The sequence below is a fragment of the Schistocerca serialis genome, chromosome 5 (assembly GCF_023864345.2).
Source record: "Schistocerca serialis cubense isolate TAMUIC-IGC-003099 chromosome 5, iqSchSeri2.2, whole genome shotgun sequence".
Taxonomy (NCBI): Eukaryota; Metazoa; Arthropoda; class Insecta; order Orthoptera; family Acrididae; genus Schistocerca; species Schistocerca serialis.
The window spans coordinates 818,920,607-818,946,428 of NC_064642.1; the positions used below are offsets into that span (position 1 = coordinate 818,920,607).

General features: G+C 43.6%; 1 protein-coding gene across 1 annotated transcript; it reads left to right on the plus strand.

The window, feature by feature from the left end:
• Window positions 1-3,783: 3,783 nt before the first annotated feature.
• On the plus strand, window positions 3,784-25,614 carry LOC126482245 (uncharacterized). The gene is made up of 3 exons (XM_050106224.1): window positions 3,784-3,902; window positions 23,987-24,255; window positions 25,428-25,614. Exons 2-3 carry the CDS (start codon window positions 23,999-24,001, stop codon window positions 25,612-25,614), a joined length of 444 nt encoding a protein of 147 aa, XP_049962181.1. The 5' UTR covers window positions 3,784-3,902; window positions 23,987-23,998.
• Window positions 25,615-25,822: the final 208 nt, after the last annotated feature.

A 25,822-nucleotide genomic window follows, 5' to 3' on the forward strand; every position in this document is an offset into this window, starting at 1 on the left:
TTTTGACAGTAAACTGAACGGAAGTTGGCTTACTGCTGTCAATGGAATAGTGCAAGACATAGAATTTTCTTACTATAAAGAAAAGTATAATTCCATTTTAGTTGACCAAGTTGAATTCATCAATTTTCATATTCTTATCTAGTTAGATTTGTTTCTTATTCTGTCTGTCCACGTATTTAGTTCTCAAGTGTAGCCTGTTGAGATTTGTGTTTTCGTGTTGATAGGACCAGTGATGATATTTGTCGTTTGGTCTCCCCTTCAAGTGGCTACAGGCAAACGTGCTATTGCAACTAAGTTCTATACATTTTGTACGCATGTTGGAATTAATCTGTATCTAACAGTTAAAACCGAATAAAAATGACATCAAAATACGGAATATGTGTTTCTACGGCCCATGGAGGCCATTTATCTGTAAAACTCCGCATTTGTGAACAATCGCTGTTTGAAGAGGACTCACAAGACACACATAAATGAGATGTTCTCCTGCAAAAGCCCGAAAATTTCCTTCAACAATGTGTATTAATACATGTAGTACGTACACAGTCGTATTTCAGAAAGCAGAAATTTCTGTGTTGTCATATTTATTTCTATTGTTCATTGTCGAAGTGCGAATGGAAGGTTTCGACGCGGTTATTAAAACAAATCGGGATGGAACAGCTCGTGGATAACAAGGGGGACCAATGGACCTGTACAGGGGCTCACCAAGTACCCTGCTAGTGCCTTTGGATACGACGGCCTGTGGTTACCGAGAAAATCGATGTTGAAGTTTTATACGTATCTACTACACCTGTAACGTTGGATCTGCCGGAAGAAAGTGATTTTAGCATAGTATAGGTAGTAATTTCATTATTAAATCAATCATTACAACAAACTTTCTTCAAATGTGTGTTCTGTTTGTTACGGAATGGGTTACAGAATCGTCTTGATCGCTATCGTTTCATGTGCTAGAATTCAGGGTGATATTTGTCGTAGAAAAACCGCTACACGCATTCTTGAAACACCATGCACATTTAATGAAAGTTACTGTCTTGCAGCCACGCGGATTTTTCAGAAGCGATTCCAGAAAACACAGTCCATTTAAATTGAAAACGACTGTTCTTTCTTCGATCAACTTTGATGCAAACCGTGTGTATTCGATCATTCCTGTGAAGGCAGAATTAAAGAACGTGTGTTAATGGTATCTTCCATCGAATCAGTTTCCCTGTTAGTCTTTAGGAAGTCAGGAGCAATTTGAATTTTGCGCGACCTTTACTATTTGACGGCATTCAGCAGTAATAAATTAAAATGTTATGCGTGATGGTCAAGTTTTATTGTATGAACAGTGGAAATGTAGCAAGCGATAAACTTTTCCCCTTTCATTATCATGCGGGTGGTGACTGCAAGGAAAACTTTCGAGAAAGTTTGAAATTGTGTGTAAAGTTTGATGGAAGCCGTCAAGTGCCCTTATTCTCAAGTACTGTATGAATGTAGCGTGGATACTGTGGGCGAGTTACACTGCCTCAAGATGTACAGGATGTAAATAAATTCCCTTTACGGAGTCTGAGGACTCGTAGTGAGGACCAAGATGGTTAAGTCTAGCATAGGAACTCGTGTCCAAAAAGCTACCGTTTTCGCGCTAGACGTGAAACACCGTGCCACACATTGCTCTGCGGTTCCTGCCGCTCGTCTTTCGGGTCCATTTGCAGTAGGGCTCGATGTGGCGACTGCCGGCGTCGACACGGATGCCGTACCTCCGTACGCACGGTCACCGGTCGTCGGCCCTCCAGCACGGCGGCACTGGCTCTTCCTCGAATGCCACAGAGGTCTCGCAGATAGAGGATTTGATGTGAGCCCACGGGCAGCGTGCAGACCGAGCAGTCGCACGACCACGAGCTGTCCACTGTCGGCCAAGTCGCCGCTCCAGATGATCTCAGTCGGCAGGTGGAAAACGAGTTGTTGCGACGACGCGTAGAAACCGCATGTTTTCACTCACATCTAGTGGGCGTAGGACATCAGTAGATCGGTGCATGGTGTACTTAATTTACGCTGGAAAGGAATGGGTTCCAGTTGGGTCACCAGGTGTAAATCTGGCGCTGCACACCGTCTGTATGACATCCACACTCTCATCTGACGAGCCATAACCCGAGTGAACAGTACGGCTGTGCAGATGACAGATGGTGCGCTCGTAGTGGAACCGTTTTATGTGAATGGCAGCAATTACGGTGTTGCATTGAGAGATTATCGCTGACTGAAAGCCCTGAGCGGAGTTCTGATGTCAGTAAATGCTTTAAACAACACGACAATGACATTCGAGCTCGGTGTGGCAGCTGGAAGACGACCGTGTCCTGTCCCGGTGGGTGTTATCGACGGAGTAGCTGTAGCTGCAGGTGACCGCGCCGCGCAACACTCGTGCTGGGCAGTGTCAGCGCTCGTGCAGGTCACAAAAATTGTCCGACCCGCAGTCAACAATACGGAAAGTTATGCGGTTTACAGTGGTGCAGCAACTGAAGTCACGCGATCTGCAACAACTGTTTGCATTTACTCTTCCGGCTTCTGATGCGGATGAAAGTTGATGAAATGTGGCCAGGCAATATTCTATGGAGTGACAAGGCACATTTTATAATGGAGCGCAGTGAATAATACACAGAATGCCGAATTTGGGGTACTGTTAAACTGCGTGTTTGACACGAAGAGCCATTGCATTCGGGGTATGTGACTGTGTGGTGTCGCTTCACAAGCTCCTTTATTCTCGGTCCGTTCTTCTTTGAAGAGAATACACACAGAGGGCCTGTCAGGTACACCGTGACGTTTGCAGATTTTCGAGAGTTCCTGGTACAGAAAGTGAATCCTGCTTTGCAAAGCAGTGTTTTCCTGCAAGATGGGCCGACCTCACGTCGCTCGCCGAATGAAAGATCTGCTTAATAACACGTTAAACAAACGTGTTACCTGCAGAGGTTTTACAGAGACACGGCCAGCAAGATCACCTGATGTGAATCCGCGTGACTTTTGGCCGCGAGAATATCTAACAGCAGGCATTTATCAGGCACACGTTCACTCACTACCTCTACCTCCACTCCTCCTCTACACTGGCTGAAGGCCAGTGTAGGGGAAGACGTTGCCCTCGGAACTGCTGCGAGCAGCTCTCGATCACGTCGTCTTATGGATGCACCATCTCGTCGATTTCTAAGGTGCTCATACTGTACGAATTGCCTAAACAGCCGTTAATAATAAAATCAACATTCTGCCCTCCTCACTTGTTCTACTTTTCTGCCCACGCCCCGTTACTCATCCATTACATACGGAAACGATTCTATAGGTCTTTCTTGAATCACAGCTACTGATTTGCACCTGGTGGCCAAAATTGGAACTAATTTTGTTCCAGTGTACATCCGTTCCGTATTAACTCATTAGAATATCTACCAAGTTTCGCTGCCATGAGGTAATTACAGCCCACATTGGATCTCTGAGAGTAGCTGCACTTTATATATAACGACCATGTACTTGACACAGTGTTAAACCTTCGAAACAGCACGAACCTCTTGATGAGTGGATTGTGACAGCGTTTTAAATTTCCGAGTTCCGTCCATAATTATAAGAAATACTCAAAATCAGATTCTGGGTAACCCGCAGCTGTTTGTAAATGGGACGGTTGAGCTCCTGGCGGTGCGACCGTTCCAGACTTTAGCGACGTAGGCAGTGCCAGTGTCTGAGTGTTGCGCTCGCCGTCTCGCCAGGTGCTGGCTGCCGCCGACGCCGCCTCCGGAGGAGCGCCCCCGCGCCGCCCGCTGCCCCCGCCGCCTCCGCCGCCCCCGCAGCCCCGGCCGCTGCTGGCCCGCTGGCTGCTGCCCGCTCAGCAGGGCGACTACAGCGAATGCGACAGCTCCGGCGCGGGACAGACCGTCTGCGCCGATAACTGCACCAAGGTGAGCTTCGCTCTGCTTGTCCGTCCACAGACGAAACACTAAACTACGTGTTTTTTTAAAATTATTTCAATAATAATAATAATAATAATAATACAACATAACCCACTTCCTTATATGATTAGTGGATCCTAATTTGTTCAAAACATCAAATGCAGCTAATTATAGGTTAAATTAATTTGTGAGCTACAGCTATAACTAATGACAACGGGCAGCTAAATTCCTACTATTATTATTAGTAGTATTTAATGTATAATCTCTTAACTAAAACTCTACTGCCTGCAGCGTCACAGTTGTGTCAGAAAAATATAAACCTACTTCAGTGCCTTCCCCATCGAGCTAATTCCGATGGGCGTGCCCCTGACACTGGGCAGGCTAAGATATTATTCGCTGCGGGTTCCTAATAGCTAATTTTCTAATCTAAGTCCTACTGACTAGTTCTAACCTAAGTCAAGTCTGGTGCTTTGTCTAGTATTAGCGATATTGGTCCCCACTCCCCCTAGTCCTGTACGTGGCGGATTCCACACTGCGAGAAAGTCGGTCTATCCACGCGCAGGCGGTATAGTAGTAGGGCGTGCATTCAGTATTCGGTATGCCTCAATTTTTACGTTAATTTATGTCCCTCAGGTATTCCTTTAACACTTCCCGTGATACCTCGTCTGCTAGTTTATTGAGAGTTTGAAAAGTGTGTTCTTGTCTCAGTAGTTGGTATGTGTCACGGTCAAGTAATTGGTCACGTAATGTGGAAGCAACGGCATTGAAAAGGAGGCACTCGTAGATCAGATGATCGGGGGTACCCTCCGATTCACCACATTCACTCGCGGGTGTCGCCCTTTTCCCGAAAGGACATAAATATGTCGGGTATGGCCCATGTCCAGTGAGAAAATGGATCAGTCCTCCAGTGGGTTCAAAGTATCTCATTTTCAGTCGTTCTCTAACGCTTGGAAGAAATTCAAAAGTTCTACGCCACGTTTCATCCGCCTCCCATAGTTATTGCCACAATTGCTCGCCCTTTTGCAGTATCTCACCCTTATCCCCAGCCCCAGTGCCTAATATTTCTGTCTTCGTGATGTTCCCTTTCTTCACCCAGAACCACGCAGCCTGCTCTCTAATTTTAATGTCCAGGGGGTAGAGCCCCATTATGACTAATAGGGCTCCCCCTGGACATGTTCTATAGGCCCCCACAGATCTGAGCATCATATTTCTGTGAACCCTTGTCACTGTCATGGCGGGCACAACCCTCGCGAGCCTGTGTGCCCAGACTCCCGAGCCGTAACCCACTATTGGAAACACAACTCAGGCAGGTACGAATGCGTGGTCTCGCGGCGGTATGAAATAATGAAATCTCCTCGGGCTCCCAGCTGCACGAGGTGGTCACAACCCCACGAGCTGTCGACCGAGCTCTGTCCGGCAGACGACCGCGCTGCCGGCAGCGACGTCGCCGGTGCTCGCTTCCTGGCCGCATGTGACGTGTTTTCGCCCCGCGCCCGCTTCCGCCTCGCCACGGCCGAGTACCGGGATGTGCTCGGCTGCAAACCACCGTCATCGTTAATAAAGTTTTCAGACATTGTCATTCCTATCACTTCTTTTTTGACACTGTCCCAAAATCTCTTCGCCCTCGTAATGACAGATCTTTCGTCGAAAAGAATTCGGTGTCGATTTTCTAAAAACATTTTGATGTTGTCTCCCTGTTTACGCGCGCTCCTGTCAAAGGCTGTACGGGTCTTCTGCCTCATTTATAGTGCCACTGTTCAGGGACACGTCGACGTCGTCGCGTTTCCCGTGCGGCGGCCAGTATTTCGATCAGCTGGACGGTGCGGCGATGACAGTCCGTCAGCTCCGTCCGTAGCCAACGTTTCTGTGGGGAAATATGAAGGCACCACTTTGGACACGGCTACGGAGAAGCCTAGTTGCTTTTATCGCTACCTCGACGACACCTTTATCGTCTGACACTACGGACGTGAAATACCGGCAGAATTCTTGGAATACCCGAACGGTATTCACGACCACCTTAGGTTCACTGTGCAAGTAGAGACAGGTGGCGCACTGCGCTCAGTCCGAGTACCCGTCCGCCAGAAAACCGCCGGACACCACAGCCGCGGTGTCTACAGCAAACCTACACTCACGGATCGGTATCTGCACGTTCTCGGCAACCACCAGCCAGCAAAACAGCGTGGCGTTCTGGTCGTCTGGTCGTCTCGGACGCTGAACGTCTGCCAATAGAAATAAGGCGACTCCGAAAAGTCTTCCTGGCAAAGGGCCACAATGACCACCAGGTATCACAGGCTATTTCTGGTGAGACGCGCGGGAGAAAAGCCACCGAAGAAGGGAACAAGAAACTCGCGTTCTTGGCTTACTAGATTAGCCGGCTTCTGAAGAGAGAGACATCTCATCGGTGTTCAGGACGCCAGCAAAAGTGCCGGCCGCAGTGGCCGTGCGGTTAAAGGCGCTGCAGTCTGGAACCGCAAGACCGCTACGGTCGCAGGTTCGAATCCTGCCTCGGGCATGGATGTTTGTGATGTCCTTAGGTTAGTTAGGTTTAATTAGTTCTAAGTTCTAGGGGACTAATGACCTCAGCAGTTGAGTCCCATAGTGCTCAGAGCCATTTGAACCATTTTGAACCAGCAAAAGTACGACAGGTATGAGCCCTGTGAAGGACGGTGTAGGGCTTCGAATGCACGGAGTAAGTACCATCTCAGTATGGCTAAAGCTACGTCGGCTAAACAGTACGCACTGTGCAGCCACGCTGGACGCAACACGAGAGGTTCAAAAATGGTTCAAAAATGGCTCTGAGCACTATGGGACTTCTGAGGTCATCAGTCCCCTAGAACTTAGAACTACTTAAACCTAACTAACCCAAGGACATCACACACATCCATGCCCGAGGCAGGATTCGAACCTGCGACCGTAGCTGTCGCGCGGCTCCAGACTGTAGCGCCTAGCACCGCTCGGCCACTCCGGCCGGCTACACGAGAGGTCCTTAAGCCTATGTTTATCCTGAAAAGTCAGCCGTGGCCGAACACGCTTTACAAAGTTGACACCGAATGCTACTCGACGAAACATCTGTCATTACGAGGACGAAGGGATTTTGGGATAGCGTCATAAAAGAAGCCGCCAAAGCAAAAATATCTGAAATTTCCGTCAACGAGGGCTGCGGTTCGCAGCTCGGCTAAGACTGGGACCAGGCTATCACTAGGTTGAGGAGGGCACGCCGGACGCGGGGCGAAAACATTGTCACAGTTGGAGACTGGGAGAGCGCCCGTGACGTCACAGCCTGCAGCGCGGCGGCCGTCTGCTCACGTGACAATCGCCGAACAGAGCTCTATCGAAAGCTCGTCGGATTGTAACCACCTGACGCGGCTGCAAGCCCGAGAGGATTTTATTAACAGCTCAGTCAGTTTTGCACAGTAAAAAATATCCCAATACAACATCGACAAGACGTAACGAACTGTGTAGAAAATTCGAGTTGTTCAGTTGCTATACTGACGGAAACTTAAGGGGAGATTACACCCAAAAATTTACTTTTCTCCTACTTTTCCTATTTCAACCGAAATTTAAAATCACTTCTCTCACGTAATGCTGTAGTAATACCCAAGCTTTCAAGTCGAGGCCTTCACTGGTTTATGAGTTTTAAATTTTTAATATGATTTTAATGAAAGTTTTGGAAACCACCTTGAGGCATTAAGATGTCAATTTTCACATTCCAGATTTTTTAGATATATTCACAAGGCATTGCTCAACAGTTCTGTCCATTCATTTAACGAGAAATGATATTAATTGGTTCTCAGATTTTTTCACTTTTTAAATTTAAATTTTCTGTAATTATCGGCACATAAACGTGCTAATAAAATAGACAAACAATATTTTCGATAATATTAATGCAGAGAAGTATGGAAATACCTCAACACTGCTTCCTGCCAAAATTTCATTGAGACTGGTTAGTATGTGGTATAAAAAAGTTGACATTGAACTTAGAAAAACAAACTTATGGGAAAATGAATTTTAAAATTTAATTGAAAAATAAATGCCAGTTAGAGACACATACCCATTAAAATTCACTAGCACCATACGGTTTCTCTTCTTCCTCCTTTAAGGCATCTTATTGTTCTACTTTGAACCTCAGGGCAGCCTTCTTCCCTCTCTGGGCATCATCTTGTGGACTGCCTGACCCGTCGTCGTTGGTCTTTAGTTAACCAGCTCTTCATCTGGGAGGATGATGAAGAACTCCTGCTTTCTTGAGTCTTCAAACATCCCCTAATGAACTGAGAAACTGCTTCTACAAGACACAAAAGTATCTTTTTTTCTTTTTTTCTTTGGCGTAATTGAACAAAATGAAACTGTGCAAATTTTTGTTTCCATTTTGTGTCTTTCCAAAAGTGCTTGTTGCCGTCTGGACCACTTTGGCAACTGTCGGTGTGCCACAGCTCCTCACACAGTCCAAATTTTTCTTAGACTTATGTGTAATTCTAGAACAGACAAATCGTTTTGGGATCTAAGAGTAAACACTCCATAGATAGTAAATAGCCTCTTTTTTGCAACAAAATGGAAGGTTTAGGGTAGAGTCTCGCCTTATACTGGAAATCTGTGTAAGAGAGCTACTAAGATGTCCAGGTTCGGCTACTTTTGCCATAAGAATAACTGCCACTTTGGGGATCCAGAAGTCAGTAATTTAACATATTTTGCATATTTTCATTCACGGATGTTTTATGGAACAGTAGGAACCGGTTGTAATTAAAATTCCGCAATTTGAGCCAAGGTAGACGGAAAAAGTATTTGCCGTATGGGAATTTTTTATTTGTTTATTTGCTGCCACCTAGTTACTATGACAGGTCGTATTTTTGAAATTGCAGATGTACAGAATGTGCAACTTACTTGATATTTGTTATTTGTAGTAGGAACTAATAATAATGCAACTTTAAATACATATAGACTTAAAAGTAGCTAAAAATAAAATTTTTAAAAATAACGATTTATGAATAGGAGAAAAAAATTTAGGAAGCTGGAAAGAGATTATGACATACTATCACTTTATGACATATTATAAATTCGGATTTTTTTTTAAATAACGAGAATCTTACATAAAAAGAAGGAGAAATAAAAGATAATAGGAAAGTAGGTACATTTGTGTTAGAGATCCCACCACCTAGCTATCTCGGCTGTGAGGGATCGGCAAATCATCGAACCTGTCTCATTCGAGATAGCGTGCAAAGCACATTTTTGATTCTCATTTGGTAATTTATGTGTAAAATGGTTCAAATGGCTCTAAGCACTATGGGACTTAACGTCCGAGGTCATCAGTCCCCTAGATTTAGAACTACTTAAACCTAACTAACCTAAGGACATTACACACATCCATGCCACTGGTTGGCAACACTGCGCCGACGCGGAATCTTCGAGTATTTGCTGCACTAAATAATTATAAAAAGCGTTGTTATTAAGCTGTTTTTAAACGTGTACAGGTGTTATAAATATAAGTGTTGTTGAATTAGTGGAAGTGTTAGTGAAGTATAAAATAAGATTAAACGGGCTAAGAAGCGTATTTTTCTTCTCGCGCATGTAGCACGAATCCTAGGCCTAATTTCACGCGCGCGAATCGTAAGTAAGCAGTGAATTAAACTTATAGATAAACGCTTCCAGTTGGTATAAATATAATATAAGTGTTGTTACATTAGTTGAAGTGTTAGTGAAGTGTTAAAGAAGATTAAACGGGGTAAGAAGTTTATTTTCCTTCTCGCGCCTATAGCACGGATTTTAGGCTTAATTTCACGCGCGCGTATCGTAAGTAAACAGTGAGTTATATGTAATCACCAGTTTTTTTTTTATTCAGTACTCTTTCAATTTATTTATATCTGCCTAAATAGTTTCTAGGGTCCTTTGTTTACGTTTTAGTCACTACTTAAATCAGCTTATACGATTTCTGTTTTTACCATGAGTGAGAAGTGTGTGACATGCCGTAGGATCGTTAGTTCCGGGGTGTGGTGTGATGGGTGCTGCAGTTTCTTTCATTGGGGCGAATGTAGTGGCGTGGGAAATGGGGACATAAGTGAGGCTCACCAGTGGTATTGTAGGATCTGCAGTAGAGATAGGAAAATACTGGAACAGGAAGGGAAAATTGCAGCTCTTCAAGCTGACCTAGACAAGGCAAGGGAGGATCTGGACAGGTTAAAGAGGGAGAAGGGTGCACAGAGGTGGGAAGTGGCAACAGGTAATAGGGGGAACAGGCAAAGGAGAGCATCAGACAGCTTTGTCATAAATCTTGAAAATAGATTTGACCTGTTGCCTCAGTCAGAATCGGATGAGGCTCATGTAGCTGAAGCTGTAGAAAGGGCACAACAAGCTTTCAAGGACTTGAAAAAGGTAGGGAAATTTGTAGAGAGAAAGAAAGTTCTGTTGTTAGGTAGTTCCCATGGTAGAGGTGTTGGCCAACTACTGCAGGAAAATCTAGGTCCAGAGTACCAGGTCACAAACTTTTTCAAGCCTAGTGCAGATCTGGGTCAGGTAACAGAGGATGTAGGTGCTTTATGCAAGGATTTCACAAAGGAGGATGCCGTGGTTATAGTGGGTGGTCTGGGAAATAGCATTGGCAGAGACTCTGAATATTCCATAGAGAGTGACCCGGTGAAGATAGCATCAGCAACGAAGCATACGAGTGTGGGATTTGTGTCTGTGTTGAGACGCCATGATCGGCCTCATTTGAACTCTTCCGTAGGGAGGGTGAACTTGGAGTTGGAGTGGCTGCTTAGGACGGATATAGGGTCCCATATTGGTTTGATTCCTGTGGATGCTATCGATAGGTGGGACTACACTAGGCATGGCCTTCACCTCAATAGGAAAGGGAAGGGAAAACTGTCTGGGTTGATTGCAGAAAACTTAAGGGGGGACACTGTCTCAAGTGGTAAAATACCAGTGGTCACAGGTGTCAGAGGGATGCCTTTTTTAGGATAGGGAAGGGGGAAAGAAAACGAGTTTTAAGAGAGATTGGCAGACACACTCAGTTTGAGAAAACAGATGAACAGGAGTCAGATTTTATCATACAGCCTCCATTTAAACAGTGTTTAACAGAAAGTAATCAGAAACTGCCAGTTCATCTTCGCCAAAGCAGTTACAATCCCATTAGTATGCAGTATCAATTATCTTTATTACACCAGAACATTCCGGGACTTAGAAATAAAGTTGATGAACTACTCATTTGTATCGATGAAATGAATTCATCTAACCAAATTGACATAATCTGCCTCTCTGAACATCAAGTGACCACTGATATAGATATGTTAGACATTTCAGGATTTAAGCTAGCTTCCTACTTCTGCAGAGTGGATATGGATGGAGGAGGAGTTGCCACATTTATCAAAAACTGCCATAAATTCAAGAACATTGACATTAATAAATTCTGTTTAGAGCAGCATCTAGAAGCATGTGCGACAGAAGTAGAGTTCCATAACAGATCCTATATAATAATAACTATTTACCGAGCACCTGCAGGAAATTATAATCTATTCTTAGATCATCTAGAAGCTCTTTAGGGTTATTTAACAGGAAGAAACAAAGAAATTTTGATTGCTGGTGACTTTAATACAGATTTTCTAATGCAATCTTCCAGTAAACATTCACTGCAGTTAGTAATGTTGTCTTTCAATCTAACTCACACTGTAAACTTTCCAACTAGGATCACTAAATCCTCAAGGACAGCCATTGATAACATTTTTATAGACAAATCAAAGGAACAAAATCATATCATAAAACCTGTTATAAATGGACTATCAGATCATGACATGCAGCTCCTTGTTTTAGATGTAAATTCTAAGCAGATTATCAAGACTGCTAAATCTGAGTACAGGAGAGTAGTCAATCAACCAAAAATTAAGTGTTTTAGAAAACTGCTCAAAGATATGAACTGGAAAGATGTTTATAGTGCTCGTGACATGAATAAAAAATATAACACATTCATGAACAATGTCAGTACCGTGTTTGAAAACTGTTTTCCTCTAAAAGTTACTCAAATTAAACAGAAGTCTATAATAAAACCATGGATTACACAAGGAATAAAGATTTCCCGTAAGACAAAAAGGAAAATGTATCTGTCGACCAAGAATAGCTCCAATGCTGATGATTTAGCTAAATACAAGGAATACTGTAAAACATTAAAAAACGTAATTCAGACATCTAAACAAATGCACTGCGAGAAGAAGATAGCAATGTCAGGGAACAAAATAAAAACAATATGGGATATAGTGAAAGAGCAGACTGGTAGAACCAGAAAGGAACAGGAGCAAATAGCACTAAGGGTAGACGACACATTAGTAACTGATGGGCATAGTGTGGCAAATCTATTTAACAAGTACTTTATATCCGTTACTGATAGAATGGGACTTTCAGGATCAGTAAATAATGCCCTTGATTATCTGAAACTAGCCTTCACAAATAGCTTCAAGTACATGAATATATCGCTCACTTCACCAAAAGAAATAACGTCCATAATAAAATCTTTAAAAACAAAGCATTCTAGTGGGTACGATGAAATATCAACAAAGTTAATTAAGGCATGTTCTTGTGAGTTTAGCACAATTCTAAGTTACTTGTGTAACCAGTCAATTATAACTGGGATATTTCCTGACTGGCTAAAATATGCAGATGTTAAGCCTCTATTCAAGAAAGGGGATAAAGAGATACCATCAAACTACAGACCGATTTCACTTTTGCCAGCATTCTCTAAAATTTTAGAAAAAGTAATGTACAGGCAGCTGCTCAACCATCTGACCAGAAATAACATATTATCAAGAACACAGTTTGGATTTCTGAAGGGTTCTGATATCGAGAAGGCTATTTACACCTACAGTGAAAATGTACTTAATTCATTAAATAACAAATTACAAGCAGCAGGTATTTCCTGTGATTTGTCAAAGGCATTTGATTGTGTGAACCACAATATCCTTTTAAGTAAAGTAGAATTCTATGGTGTCATGGGCAGTGCTGCAAAATGGTTCAAGTCATACCTCACTAACAGGAAACAAAGGGTGTCAGTGCAAGAGACTAGTGAATTAAGTCATCAGTCATCATCAGAATGGGAAGAAATTACATGTGGTGTCCCACAGGGATCCATCTTAGGGCCATTGCTTTTTCTTGTGTACATTAATGATCTCTCATCAGTTACACTGCCAGAAGCAGAGTTCGTTTTGTTTGCAGATGACACAAGTATTGGTATTAATAGTATGTCAAGTGTAGTTCTAGAAAGATCTGCTAATGATATTTTCATGGATATTAATAAATGGTTTAAAGCCAACTCACTGACATTAAACTTCGAAAAGACTCACTATATGCAATTCAGAACCTGTAAGAGGTTTCCACCCGGCATATGCATAAAATACAAAGAAGAGCAGATAGAAGAGGTTGACAGTCTTAAATTCCTGGGATTACAACTTGATAATAAATTCAGTTGGGAAGAGCACACCACAGAACTGCAGAAACGCCTTAACAAATCTGTATTTGCAATTCGAGTGTTAGCAGACATAGGCGACATAAAAATGAAAAAGCTTGCATACTTTGCCTACTTTCATTCCATAATGTCATATGGTATAATAATTTGGAGTAACTCTTCAAGTCAAACAAAAGTTTTCAGAGTCCAAAAGCGTGTAATACGTATTATTTGTGGAGTAAATTCACGGACGTCCTGTAGAAACCTCTTCAAAGAACTGGGTATACTAACTACTGCCTCTCAGTATATTTACTCATTAATGAAATTTGTTCTAAATAATATATCTCTATTTCCAACAAACAGCTCAGTTCATACATACAATACCAGGAACAAGAATGATCTGCACAAGGACTTAAAAGCACTTACTTTAGTTGAAAAAGGGGTCCACTACTCAGGAACACTCATCTTCAATAATTTGCCAGTAAACATAAAAAATTTAGTTACAAATAAAGATCAGTTTAAAAGGAGCCTGAAAGACTTACTAGTGGCCAACTCCTTCTACTCCATTGACGAATTTTTTAATAGAAACAAATGATGTATTGTATATATTCATACTATTGGTATTGTAATTTCAGCTAAAAAATGAAAGACATGTTCCACATCCACGAGAATCTCCTCAGCACGGATCTATGGAACGAAAACTAATCTAATCTAATGCCCGAGGCAGGATTCGAACCTGCGACCGTAGCAGCAGCGCGGTTCCGGACTGAAGCGTCTAGAACCGCTCGGTCACAGCGGCTGACAATCTCATTCTCTGTGAGGTACCATTTCGCCAGCGATTTAGTTGGCGCCTTCCAGTGATCTCCCCTCGTATAATTTCGAATACCTTGTCGCACCTGCCTTTCTTCGACCAGTACGCTGCTGCTCTTAGACGGAGTGGCACACACTCCCACTACCACGCACAGCGCCTCCGCCGATGGCCGCCGACATCCTGAGCACATCACTTCTCTGGCCACGCCTCACAGTGATTTTATGTGTTTCAGGCCTCATTCGATGAGCCAAGGAACTCGCTGCAAAGCATACAATAGCTTCCAATAATGCGATATGATACGAACGTATTGTCTCTAGGGGTAGTCTATATTTAGTGGTGTTTAGTCTTGCTAATTTATGTATTATTTTCATTGCTTTGTCAGTTGTAAGTCTTATATGTTCTGTGAATTTCAGAACTTCATTTTGACGCCGATGTGTAAACCTAGATATCTTGTCACTCTTTTGCGTTACAAGGTTGTGTTACTTGGCTTGATGCTGGACTTTCTTTGAAGTTCGCCTTTCAGTAGTAAGTACACCGTTTTATTAGCTGGAGTAATAAGTTTACTGCTCATTTATTAATGCCTACGAGCAGCCGCATAATCTTCTGTTCTAAGAGTCGTCTGGAGTTTCCCGACACCACTACGAGCCAACCAGCGGAGTTCGCTGCTGCCCCCTCTACTCCGCCGCCTCTCAGCGGCTCAACGGCAACGTTGCGGAATGTGGGTCCACCCCTGTGGGCAACCTTTGGCGATTTTCTTGGCGATTATTCGATGACCCGCTCGCCATTCTGCACCTCTATCTCTGCAGTAGTCGAGGAAACTGTTGGATTAAGCTATCGGGATTTGCATCTGTCTTAACTTTGCGAATAGCTCAGGCCACCAAAGGTTGTCAAAAACTCCAGGTACACCAATCAATATTGCCACCACAGATCTGTCCTGTGTGCTCTGAGTTACGTCTAAAGCTCTCTTTACTTTACTTGTGTGGCCCGAAGACCGGAGTCTCCCCCTGTGGCTGTAGTTTGTCCCGCAGTGACCGCTCCTGGACCTTCCATGGCTAGATTCAGGAGACATATCGGTCTATACGACTTTGGGTTTATTGCGTCCTTCTCTTTTGGTTTTTTCATAATCACTGCATTGACCGTGTCCCAACGAGTGGGTAAGGAGTCATTAAGTAAGTCCGTCAGGTAGGAGACGATCTGTGGTAGAGCAGTTTCAATCGTTTCTGTCTGGGCCCGCAGCTTCCTTCTCGTTAAGTTTCGTTGTTGGCACTGCAGTCTCCCCACGAGCGAAAGGAGTAGTGGAGTAGTCGATGTCCGTTTGCCTAGGTTTATATATTGCGAAGGGTCATCCTCTGGTTTCAGCGTGTTTAGCGGGTAGTCTGCCGTGCATCTCCAGCCCTGCGCAATTGTACCGTCTGGTCGCTTTATTACCATCGAGGTTTCTGTTCTCTCAGTTTGTGTTTTGAAGGGCTCTCCCCTTGTCTTATTCTGCAAGTTGGTCCTGACAAAGCTGCCCTAATGGTCCAGCTTTGTATTTTGTAATTCCTCTTTTGACTGCAAGATGTTGTCGAAGCCTGGCTTCTTTTTTTGTGTTGCCTATGCTCGTTGGTAGCATAGCCTTTTATCTCTCCAGTCCTCCCTTAGTTTTGTTAATAATGCCGACCACGGTGTTCTTTTGTTTATGCCTGTTATTGATTTGTGGGTTTGCAGCGATTTGAGTTCTACATCGATATCTACACATACATCAACGTGGTTATTCCGTAATTCACACGTGTGTGCCTGGCAGGGGGCTCATCGAACCATTTTCACACTACTTCTCTACCATTCCACTCTCCAACGGCACGTGGGAAAAAGGAACATCTAAATCTTTCCGTTCGAGCTCTGATTTCTCTTATTTTATTATGGTGATTGTTGTGGCGTAACAAGCTAGCTACGCCACATTGAGAAGGGAGCCGAAAGGCACGCGTACACACACGCCGACTGGCGTCAAGTCTGGAACAGGATACGTTATGACTGCTATCAAGAAAATACGTGGCTTTGGAATATACTTAACTTTATTCTTTGTTGGTTTACAACGTTTTTCTTGAGACATTTATACGATAACTCTCAAACTAGGTAAGGCTAATGGCGCCTTGCTAGGTCGTAGCCATGGACTTAGCAGAAGGCTATTCTAACTGTCTCTCGGCAAATGAGAGGAAGGCTTCGTCCGTATTGTCGCTAGCAATGTCGTCCGTACAACTGGGGTCGAGTGCTCGTCCGTATCTCGAGACCTGCCTTGTGGTGGCGCTCGGTCTGCGATCACACAGTGGCGATACGCGGGTCCGACATGTACTAAATGGACCGCGGCCGATTTAAGCTACCACCTAGCAAATGTGGTGTCTGGCGGTGACACCACAGTGATCATTTCTCCCTACGTAGGTGGGCGTCAACAAAATATTTTAGCATTCGGAAGAGAACGTTGGTGATTGAAATTTCGTAAATAGATCTCGCCCCAAAGAAAACCGCCTTTGTTTCAGTGACTGCCATCCCAACTCGCGCATCATGTCATTGGTACTCACCCCTATTGCGCGATAACACGAAACGGGCTGCCTTCTTTGCACTTTTTCGATGTCCTCCGTCAATCCTACATGGTAAGGATCCCACACCGTGCAGCAATATTCGAGCAGAGGACGGAAAAGTGTAATGTAGGCTGTCTCTTTAGTGGGTCTGTCGCATCTTCTAAGTGTTCTGCCAACAAAGCGCAGTCTTTGTTTCGCCTTCCCTCTGTAATAGATTAGGTAATATGTGTGTTCTGAAATCAGTACTTACTCAGGTGGTGTGTAGGGGCAATTCTGCTATAGCGTATTTTAGTGTCTGCCAGTTTGCCTTGTTTAGCAGCAATCGTGGCTGTTGTAGAGTGAATGTGTGTGTCTTTATTCGTGTAGTCTTGTGCACGATTATTGCATTGCGATCACTGTGTGTTGCTCTGTCATCTACTTGTCAGTCACTGATGTGTGTTACAGATGTTCCATTTGCTTATGGAATGTCTATGTTACTGATACCTCCGGCAGTTCCACGGTGTGTCGGGGCTTGCCTTGCGTTATTGGGCACAAAAAGGCTGCTCTCGTTTCCAATGTCCGTTATTACCTGTTCTTTGGCATCTGTCCTATCAGCGTGCCAGAGTGCTGAGCGTGCATTCATGTCCGCGACTATGAGTAGTCTTTTGTCCATGAAGAAAGCTGCTATCGTGCGTATATGCGACTGTCCATGACTCCCTTCCCAGTGTAATATCTGCTGTTACAAGGTGTTGAACACATAGTTATGTTATTTTTGTCTCTGTAATTCCTGTTTGTGTTACCACTATAGCTGCTTTTGCGTCCTTTACCCCTGTAATTGTCATGCGTTGTGTTGGCACACCAGGTATTCTACCGTCACGCGTGTAGGCTTCCTGTAAACAAGCGACACCCGCCTGTGCTTCGTCCATCAGCTTGCTTACTCCTGCACTAACCATTGTACTTCTCTTACTTCTGTCACTAAGTCCTTGTAAACGCTGTTTAGGTCCAAAGCCGCTTGCTTCCGTGCCCCCCCCCCTCCCCCTCCAGGAGTCTACAGAGCTCTCGTTTCTCAGTTGGGAGGTTTATGTTTGTAGGACCATGCGATCAGTCTGTTCCATAGCAGGGTGACACATTTTATTTCCTTCTGGTTCATTAAGTCGTGCTACTAACCGTAGGGCAGATTGAAATACATCTCCTGTTTTCGAGCCTGCTTCAGCGTAGAACCTCCTCAAGGTCCCTGTAGTCAATTGTTGTCCCTTTGTTGTCTTCCTGTTTACTGTACGAATTTTGTAATATGTTGGTCTGCTCATTTGTGTCTGTCGTTAGTGCTTCTGTGGTACTCGTGTTTGCCTTTGTTATTTGTTCTCTGTTGTTTGTGTCCTCTAATACGTCGTGTTTGTTGTCTGTGTTTCTTATTGGTGTATTTTTAGCAGTTTTGTTTATTTCTGTTGTTTGCTGACGGGTATGCCATGCGTCAGTTCTTGGTTTATCTGATAACTGCATGTTTTCAGTATGTTGTTTGTCCTTTGTAATTCCTGTCATGGTGACGTAACATTCCTGTTTGTTTCTGTTGTTTTAGTCTCAGATTCTTGTCTGTTTCAGTCATGAGTACTTCTGCTATGAACAAAGTGTACTGGTTTCATCTACAATAGTTGTCTTTGATTTTGGTTGTTGATGATATTGTGTTGTTTTGTACACTCGTCTTTGTTGTTGTGTTTGCTTCTTGTCCTGACGACTTCTGTGTATCATAGTCATGCTCTAAGTGTGTAAGAACGTTTGTCAGATGCCTTGCCGTACTTGCATGTTTCTCTGATTTGCGTAATTTTGTTGATTTTTCGTTGTTACTGCAGACAGCTGCGTCTTCCAGCTCCTACATCCTTATAAGAATCGCAGTCTGGAAGGATACCTGCTGAAACATGTCACGTTTAAGCTGCCTAACTATCCAGTAGTCAATGGCACATTGTATACATGTATAATCAGTATAGTCTCTTATAAGAAGGCATTCAAATGGTTCAAATGCCTCTGAGCACTATGGGACTTAACATCTATGGTCATCAGTCCCCTAGAACTTAGAAATGCTTAAACCTAACTAACCTAAGGACATCACACAACACCCAGTCATCACCAGCCAGAGAAAATCCCTGACCCCGCCGGGAATCGAACCCGGGAACCCGGGCGTGGGAAGCGAGAACGCTACCGCACGACCACGAGCTGTGGACAAGAAGGCATTTGTTCTGCACTATTGCAGATAATGATAGTGACGGCACTGTCTCGATACCTGGTCAGCGGTTTGCTGTAGCCCCATTTTCTGTGTCCAGGCTACCACACGCCGCCAAGCTCTTATGGCATGGCGATTTGTGTTCACGCCTGTTGTTGTGATAAGAGGGCGATGATGTGTCTTACACGTAGCCTAGTCTCATATCAGTGAATGTTGCTGACGTCGTATGCCGTATGGGAAGCCGACTTGATAGCAATGATGTTCAGACTGTGCGCAGCAGGATTTGCATTGTTAGTAGCGTTAGTGCCGCGACTCGCCGTTAGGTGGCTGTACTGGAGCGGTGGCGAGCAGCAGCGTGCGTCACGGCTGCAGTCAGTTGTCGTGGGTCCGGGCAAGATCAGCAGGACTTTACTCGTCAAAACAACAGCAATAGTGCTGCTGCACGGAGAGGTCCTCTTCCACACTGAAATTGAAAAACATAGTTTGCAAGTTGGAATTCACTGGCGTTTCTGGCTTTGGCCGACGGCCGATGGCGCCACAAATTGTTCGAGAAGTTACTCTTGCCACGGTTGAGAATGCTGGACGCAATGCGCGATTTTCAAGCACTGCACGTGTTGCGTCGGGACAACTGAACACTGAGCGGTCCACTGTTGTTTCGGGGAGCATTAGAGCAACCTCTAGTGCGGTTCCAGACTGTCGTTCATGAAGACGATCGCCCCAATAAGTAACCTGGAACGTAAACGTGGTACGTGATTATCAAATGTTACCTTCTCATGTGGAAATTAAAATATGTTTCTTTCAATGATTTATTCCTTATTTTTTTCCGCATGTCCGTACAAATGTTTCATTGTCTTACAGTCAGTTGTTTTGCATGGGGCCCTCTCAAGTAGCGAAAGTGTGATCATTGTTGTTGGTCTTCAGTCCAGAGACTGGTTTGATGCAGCTCTCCATGCTACTCTATCCTGTGCAAGCTCCTTCATCTCCCAGTACCTACAGCACCCTACATACTTCTGAATCTGCTTAGTGTGTTCATCTCTTGGTCTCCTTCTACGATTTTTACCCTCCACGCTGCCTTCCAGTACTAAATTGGTGATCCCTTGATGCCTCAGAATATGCCCTACGAAGCAATCCCTTCTTCTAGTCAAGTTGTGCCACAAATTTCTCTTCTCCCCCCCCCCCCCCCAACTTTATTCAATACCTCCTCATTAGTTATGTGATCTACCTATCTAATCTTCAGCATTTTTCTGTAGCACCACATTTCGAAAGCTTCTGTTCTCTTCTTTTCTAAACTATTTATCGTCCATGTTTTACTTCCATGCATGGGTACACTCCATATAAATACTTTCAGAAACGACTTACTGACACTTAAATCTATACTAGATGTTAACAAATTTCTCTTCTTCAGAAACGCTTTCCTTGTCTTTGCCAGTCACTTGTTTTGCTCCCCAAATAGCAAAACTCATTTACTACTTTAAGGGTCTCATTTCCTAATCTAATTTCCGCAGCATCACCCAATTTAATTCGACTACATTCCATTATCCTCGTTTTGCTTTTGTTGATGTTCATCTTATATCCACCTTTCAAGACAGTGTCAATTCCGTTCAGCTGCTCTTCCAGGTCCTTTGCTGTCTCTGACAGAATTACAATGTCGTCGATGAACCTAGTTTAATCATACTGGAGTAAATACTCACCCAAAAAGTATACATTGCACAAGAAAGGTAGTTAGACTTATTTGTGGGGTTCTCTCACGTAAATGTTAGAGACATGCCTTTCAGCAGCTGCGACTATTGTACTACTGTACAATCCTTCTTAGTTCGAAGCAACAGAGACGTTGACAAGTACAACACAAGAGGGAAAACTCTTTGCATCACCCTCCAGTGAATCTAATTTTGACACAGAAAGGGGTGAAATACGTAGGTATTAACCTGCTTGGCAATCTACCCATGGAAATGAAATGACTGGCACGTAATAGAACTGTTTCCGCATGTGGATTTCTTATATTTCTCAGTAACAACTCGTTCAAAATCACAGAGGAAGTCTTGTGTGGAAATAAACAGTTACTTTTAGAGAAAAATTATAAATTGCCTCGTAACCTTTATCGTGAATACGGTCTAAGGAAAAAGTAGCAGACTAACTAATTAACTAACTACCAGGAGAGTTCGACCACGTTTGGGCAAGAAGAACTCTTTTCTTTGTAGCGCAAATAGGGCCTTGATGTCGATGACATTTTGTTTTCATAATGCTACGACATGTGTGCACTATAGCCTAGGTCGAAACTTGCTTTTAAACAGTTCAGTCACAGTAACGTGTCCACTGCTTATGTCAGACGTCTACGTGCGATAACCACTCACAGACGGCGGATGGTACCGCTAGCAGTGGAGGGTATGTGAGTGGAGAGAGAGAGAGAGAGAGAGAGAGAGAGTGGGGGGGGGGGGGGAGGGGGGCGGGCGGACTCGAAAAACACTGCAGTTGTTGTAATGCGGAAACAGAGCGATCTATCCGCTACGTTTTCAAACTGTTGGCGTAGACGTCTGAAAGCAAACACACTCCAACAAGTCTGAAGAGTCGAGGCGGGAGGGTATTCCTTATGTGATGTGGCCATTCTGGAGGGTACAGTGGGTCAACGCAAGTATGCATCTATTCTTAGCGGCCGTGTCCACCTCTACGTGCAATTCGTTTTTTGCTGGCCACAGTGGCACACCTGCGATCAGGGCAGTGCAGCGTGTTACGAGGCTCGCAGTGCTTCGAAGAGCACCGGGGTGGGTCTGCCGTACTGCCCTGGCTGCCAAACCCCCCGGATTTAAGGCCAGTCGCGAATCTGTGGGAGATGGGGCTGTTTGCGCCGCGGATCCTCAACCGAGAAACCTGGCGCAGCCGCCCACCACGTGGCACACCTGCTGTTCGTATCCTCCCTACCTCGGCCATCGTCAGTAATTTTACTACTTTTGCTGTCTCATTCCTTCAATTCACTTACCATTTCCTCACTGATTTCGGCTACATTCGTTTGCCTTTCTTTCAATTGTGTTAATACTTGTCGTATAACCTCTTTTGAAGACCATCCATCCTGTTCGGCTGATCGTCCAAGTCCTTAGTCGACTCTGCCGGAATTACAACGTCATCCGTAAACCTTAAAGTTTTAATTTCTTCTTCCTGAATTCTAATCACTTTTTCCAAATGTCTCCTTCGTTTCTTTCACTCCTTGCTCAATGTCCAAGTCGAATAACTTTGTGCTGGGCTACAATCGTGTCTCGCTCCTTTCTCATCTACTGCACCAGCTTCCTGTCCTTCGATTCTTGTGACTATGGTCTTGTTTCTGAACAAATTGTAGGTAGCTTCTCGCTCCCCGTATTTTATTCCTTCTAACTTCAGAGTTCGAAAGAAAATTGTAGCTCATCTCTGCCGAACGCTTTCTCTAGACGTGTCTTTTTTTAAAGTAAGTCGGAAAGTCAGTATTCTCCCGCGTGTTTCTGTATTTCTCTGGAAATCAAAGTGACCTTTCGCAAGGTTGGCTTCTATCAGTTTTTTATATTTTCATGTAGATAATTTGTATTAGTATTTTGCTGCCATGACTTATTAATGCGATGGTTCCATAGTACTCATGTCTATCGGCACTAACCTCCTGAGCAAAAGGAATTATTAAATTATTCTTGAAGTCGAAGGATATTTCACCTGTTCATATATAACAGGTGAAATAGTTTTTTGACAGCTGGCTCACCCATGGAATCATTAAATTCTGAGATGATGTCGTCTAATCCAGAGGTCTTGTTTCAGAGCCTCTTCATCTTCTCCTTCTACAATATTGTCTTCAACTTCATTTCCCTTGCATAGACATCCCTTGTAGATATTCCTCCGTTCCTTCAACTTTCGCTGCATTACTTAGTTCTGGCTTGCCGTTTGACCGGTAAATATTCATACAGCTGCTTTTCACCACTCCAGAGGTCTCTTTAATTATCGTGCAAGTAGCATCTGTCTTTCCCTTAGTCGTGTACGTTTCTAGAGATTTGCAGTTTTACTCTATCCATTCCTGCTTAGCCGTTTTGCATTTTCTATCAATCTCATTTTTGTAGTCTTTATTGCTTTTTGCCATCTTAATTTGCTGAATTTTTAAAATTTTCCCCGCCGTCGATAAAATTCGTTACCTTTTGTGCTAGGCAGGAATTTCTACTCTTGTTTATACGTTTCTCTGTTTTCAGAGCCCACAATTGATGCTGAAAGTGTTTTTCAGTTGAAACTTGGTTTCTAAATGTCTGTTACACGTTTATGTAACCTCTGCTATCTACAGATGTCTCATACGTATACAATCTTCATTCGTGATTCTGAAACCAGGTGTTATCAATCATTAAATCTGACCAGGCGGTTTCCTCTCTTATTCCTGTCCATCAGTCCGTGTTCTCCTACTATTTTTCCATTTCTTCAGTTTACTATCATTGAATTCCAGTCTCTGTACACAATTAACATTTCGTCTGCCTTAGCGATCCGAATAATTTGTTTTATATCAACATACTGTTTTTCAATCCCTTCGTCATCTTCGAAGCTAGCTAGTATACGGAAAAGAAAATTCTGCTGGAGCAGGGCACCCATTATGCTCCTAGCGATGACGGTGCGGGTAAGGGAACGATATACGCGACGTGCAAAAATTAAAAAAAGCGACCGATGATGGTATCGAAAACAAAGTTTTCACAGCTGCTGCACACATTGTTGAGAGTACCAATGATATTTCACCCCTGGAAGAGTTATTAGGGTTGGAAAGAGTGTAACTACTCGTTTTGCACTGTGGAGACGATTCACAAATTTTTCGTATCTAAAATGAGGTACTCCGTCTGCCCCAGTTCGATGAGCAGACCGTGACGTGCGCAGCGATGAGAGCGCACCTCTCAACACCGCCCCTTTTACTTCCCGCACAGCGTGAGACACAGTGTTTGCAGCGCCCTCATATGTCGTGTAAGAGGCATTGGTGTACCTGGTATAGTTCCAAGCTTTCTGAATTGTGTGTCTGGAAACTAAATCGTATTTCCAAGCGTAAGGTGGCTGGAAACTACGCTGAGTGGAAACACAGCTTTTGAAAGTTCTTCTGCGACAGTGGATGGGAGAAATTTAAGACATTTTAATCCACAGGTGCTGCTTTGCATGGGAGGTACTCTCGACCCTATCGTTCTGGAGGAATGCGAGGAGCCTCTGAAATGCAACCAGCAACAGGGAGCCTGTGTGAATGGCACGTCGTCCTGCGAGACGGTCACCTCGACCATTCAGTGCAACGCCCTGGGCATGTTTCCTGACCCGTACGACTGCACCGCCTATCACATCTGCCCTGCAGTTGGAGAAGAGTCTGTACGGGCAAAGTGTGAGAGTGGGTACGCCTACAATCCCAATACAACGTTGTGCAGGTAAGACATAAAGATCCTCTGAGTCCAATGGACTTACAAAATATTGCTCTAAACGAAACTTTGCCTTGATGCTGTTTTGGAACTAAACTATGTAAGGTCACGAATAACAATGTGCAGCGCACGTCTAGACGTTCAGTGGATGGTACCAGTAAGCAAACAAAACATCTGATATGCAGGCTGTATTAACATTCAGTCATTACCTCAGTAGTAGGGTAATGGCGGCACGAGGACAAGTTTTTTTTACACGGGTTGCATACATTTAGGGGCAGATATACGTTCAGTGGCAAATCTATAGTTATGCTAATTGATTTATGACCCCCTGAGAGTTCATTTATTACCCTCTGGAGATAACCAGTCCTTACGAGAAACACGCCATGCATTTGCACCATTAATGGGGAAGTTTGTAGACAAATTATGAGCCAACGTTCAGTTAAGGGGTTACGAAAAATACATCCTTTAATTCTGTTGGGCAGCATAAATAGCAATAATCAGTAAGTGAAATCAGATTAAGAGGAGAAAATTGTTAAGATGTTAAAGAAAATCAGTTCATTTTCAAATATCACGTGTTTCGCGTTAAAGAGACATTCTTCTTTAAGGCACACAATGGCGCACAACTGACGAAGTATGGCTTAACTGTTGACACGTTACGTAACTAGTTTTACAAATATATAACATTTTACTCAGTAACTGAAGAATTAACGATTTTCTCGAAACAGCTTTAATATATTATACAGCACTGAAATATGTACAACTCGCAGTATTTACAAACGCTGTAGAAAACACAGCCTCATGTCTCTTGACAACAATAACAGTATGAAGTGCTGGAGACCGCTTGTTGCAATTTCTACAATGCTTGATTAGTTCAGGAGATTCTAAAATCAGTCACTGGATTGAAACGCCGAAAAAAGGTCAATCCAGAAGTCGAAGTTTCGGATTTGGAACGTAATATACTAATATACTGAAGATATGCAGTGTGAATGCTAACGTTCAACATGTAATTGTGACAGTTGCAAAACTGAAATGGTTGAGCGATGCTTTTGGTGAGACAAACCGAAGAATAACGAAGTATTATTAATAAAGTCTCGTCAACTTTTCTATTTCACTACTCGGCACTGGTCCACAACATCACTTCTTATTTTCATTGTTTGATTGGAGCATATATTCTGTTCCAGCAAAAAGCTGACGGACGATGTGTGCACTAACCTTCCGATCGAATGCACCGGACTGGGGGAGACCAACGTGTTCCCTGGTAACGCGAACATATACTACATCTGCGTCGCTGACGAGGACGAAAACTTGTACCCCAGCTTGTACAGGTGTGAGCACGGTGGAGTTTACAATCCGGACTCATACACGTAAGTAATCAGTGGCTGTGGGTGTAATTGAGGTAATAATTTTCATACAGGAAGTTTCACATAAAGCTGACACTACTAAAAACATTACATAACCTATTGAAAATAATGAAATAAGTTTTCAACGTTTTTATTTCAAGCAACGATCGGGAAACTTTGGTACAGTGTTCATACTCTTAACGTTTTCAGTTAGGGAGTTACTGATGAAATACAGA

What these genes read in the sequence shown, in the direction of transcription:
- LOC126482245 (XM_050106224.1), top strand. Translation starts at nt 23,999, where the DNA reads ATGGGAGGTACTCTCGACCCTATCGTTCTGGAGGAATGCGAGGAGCCT. An exon ending in CCCAATACAACGTTGTGCAG is followed by an intron (nt 24,256 to 25,427) that starts GTAAGACATAAA and finishes ATTCTGTTCCAG; the next exon opens with CAAAAAGCTGACGGACGATG.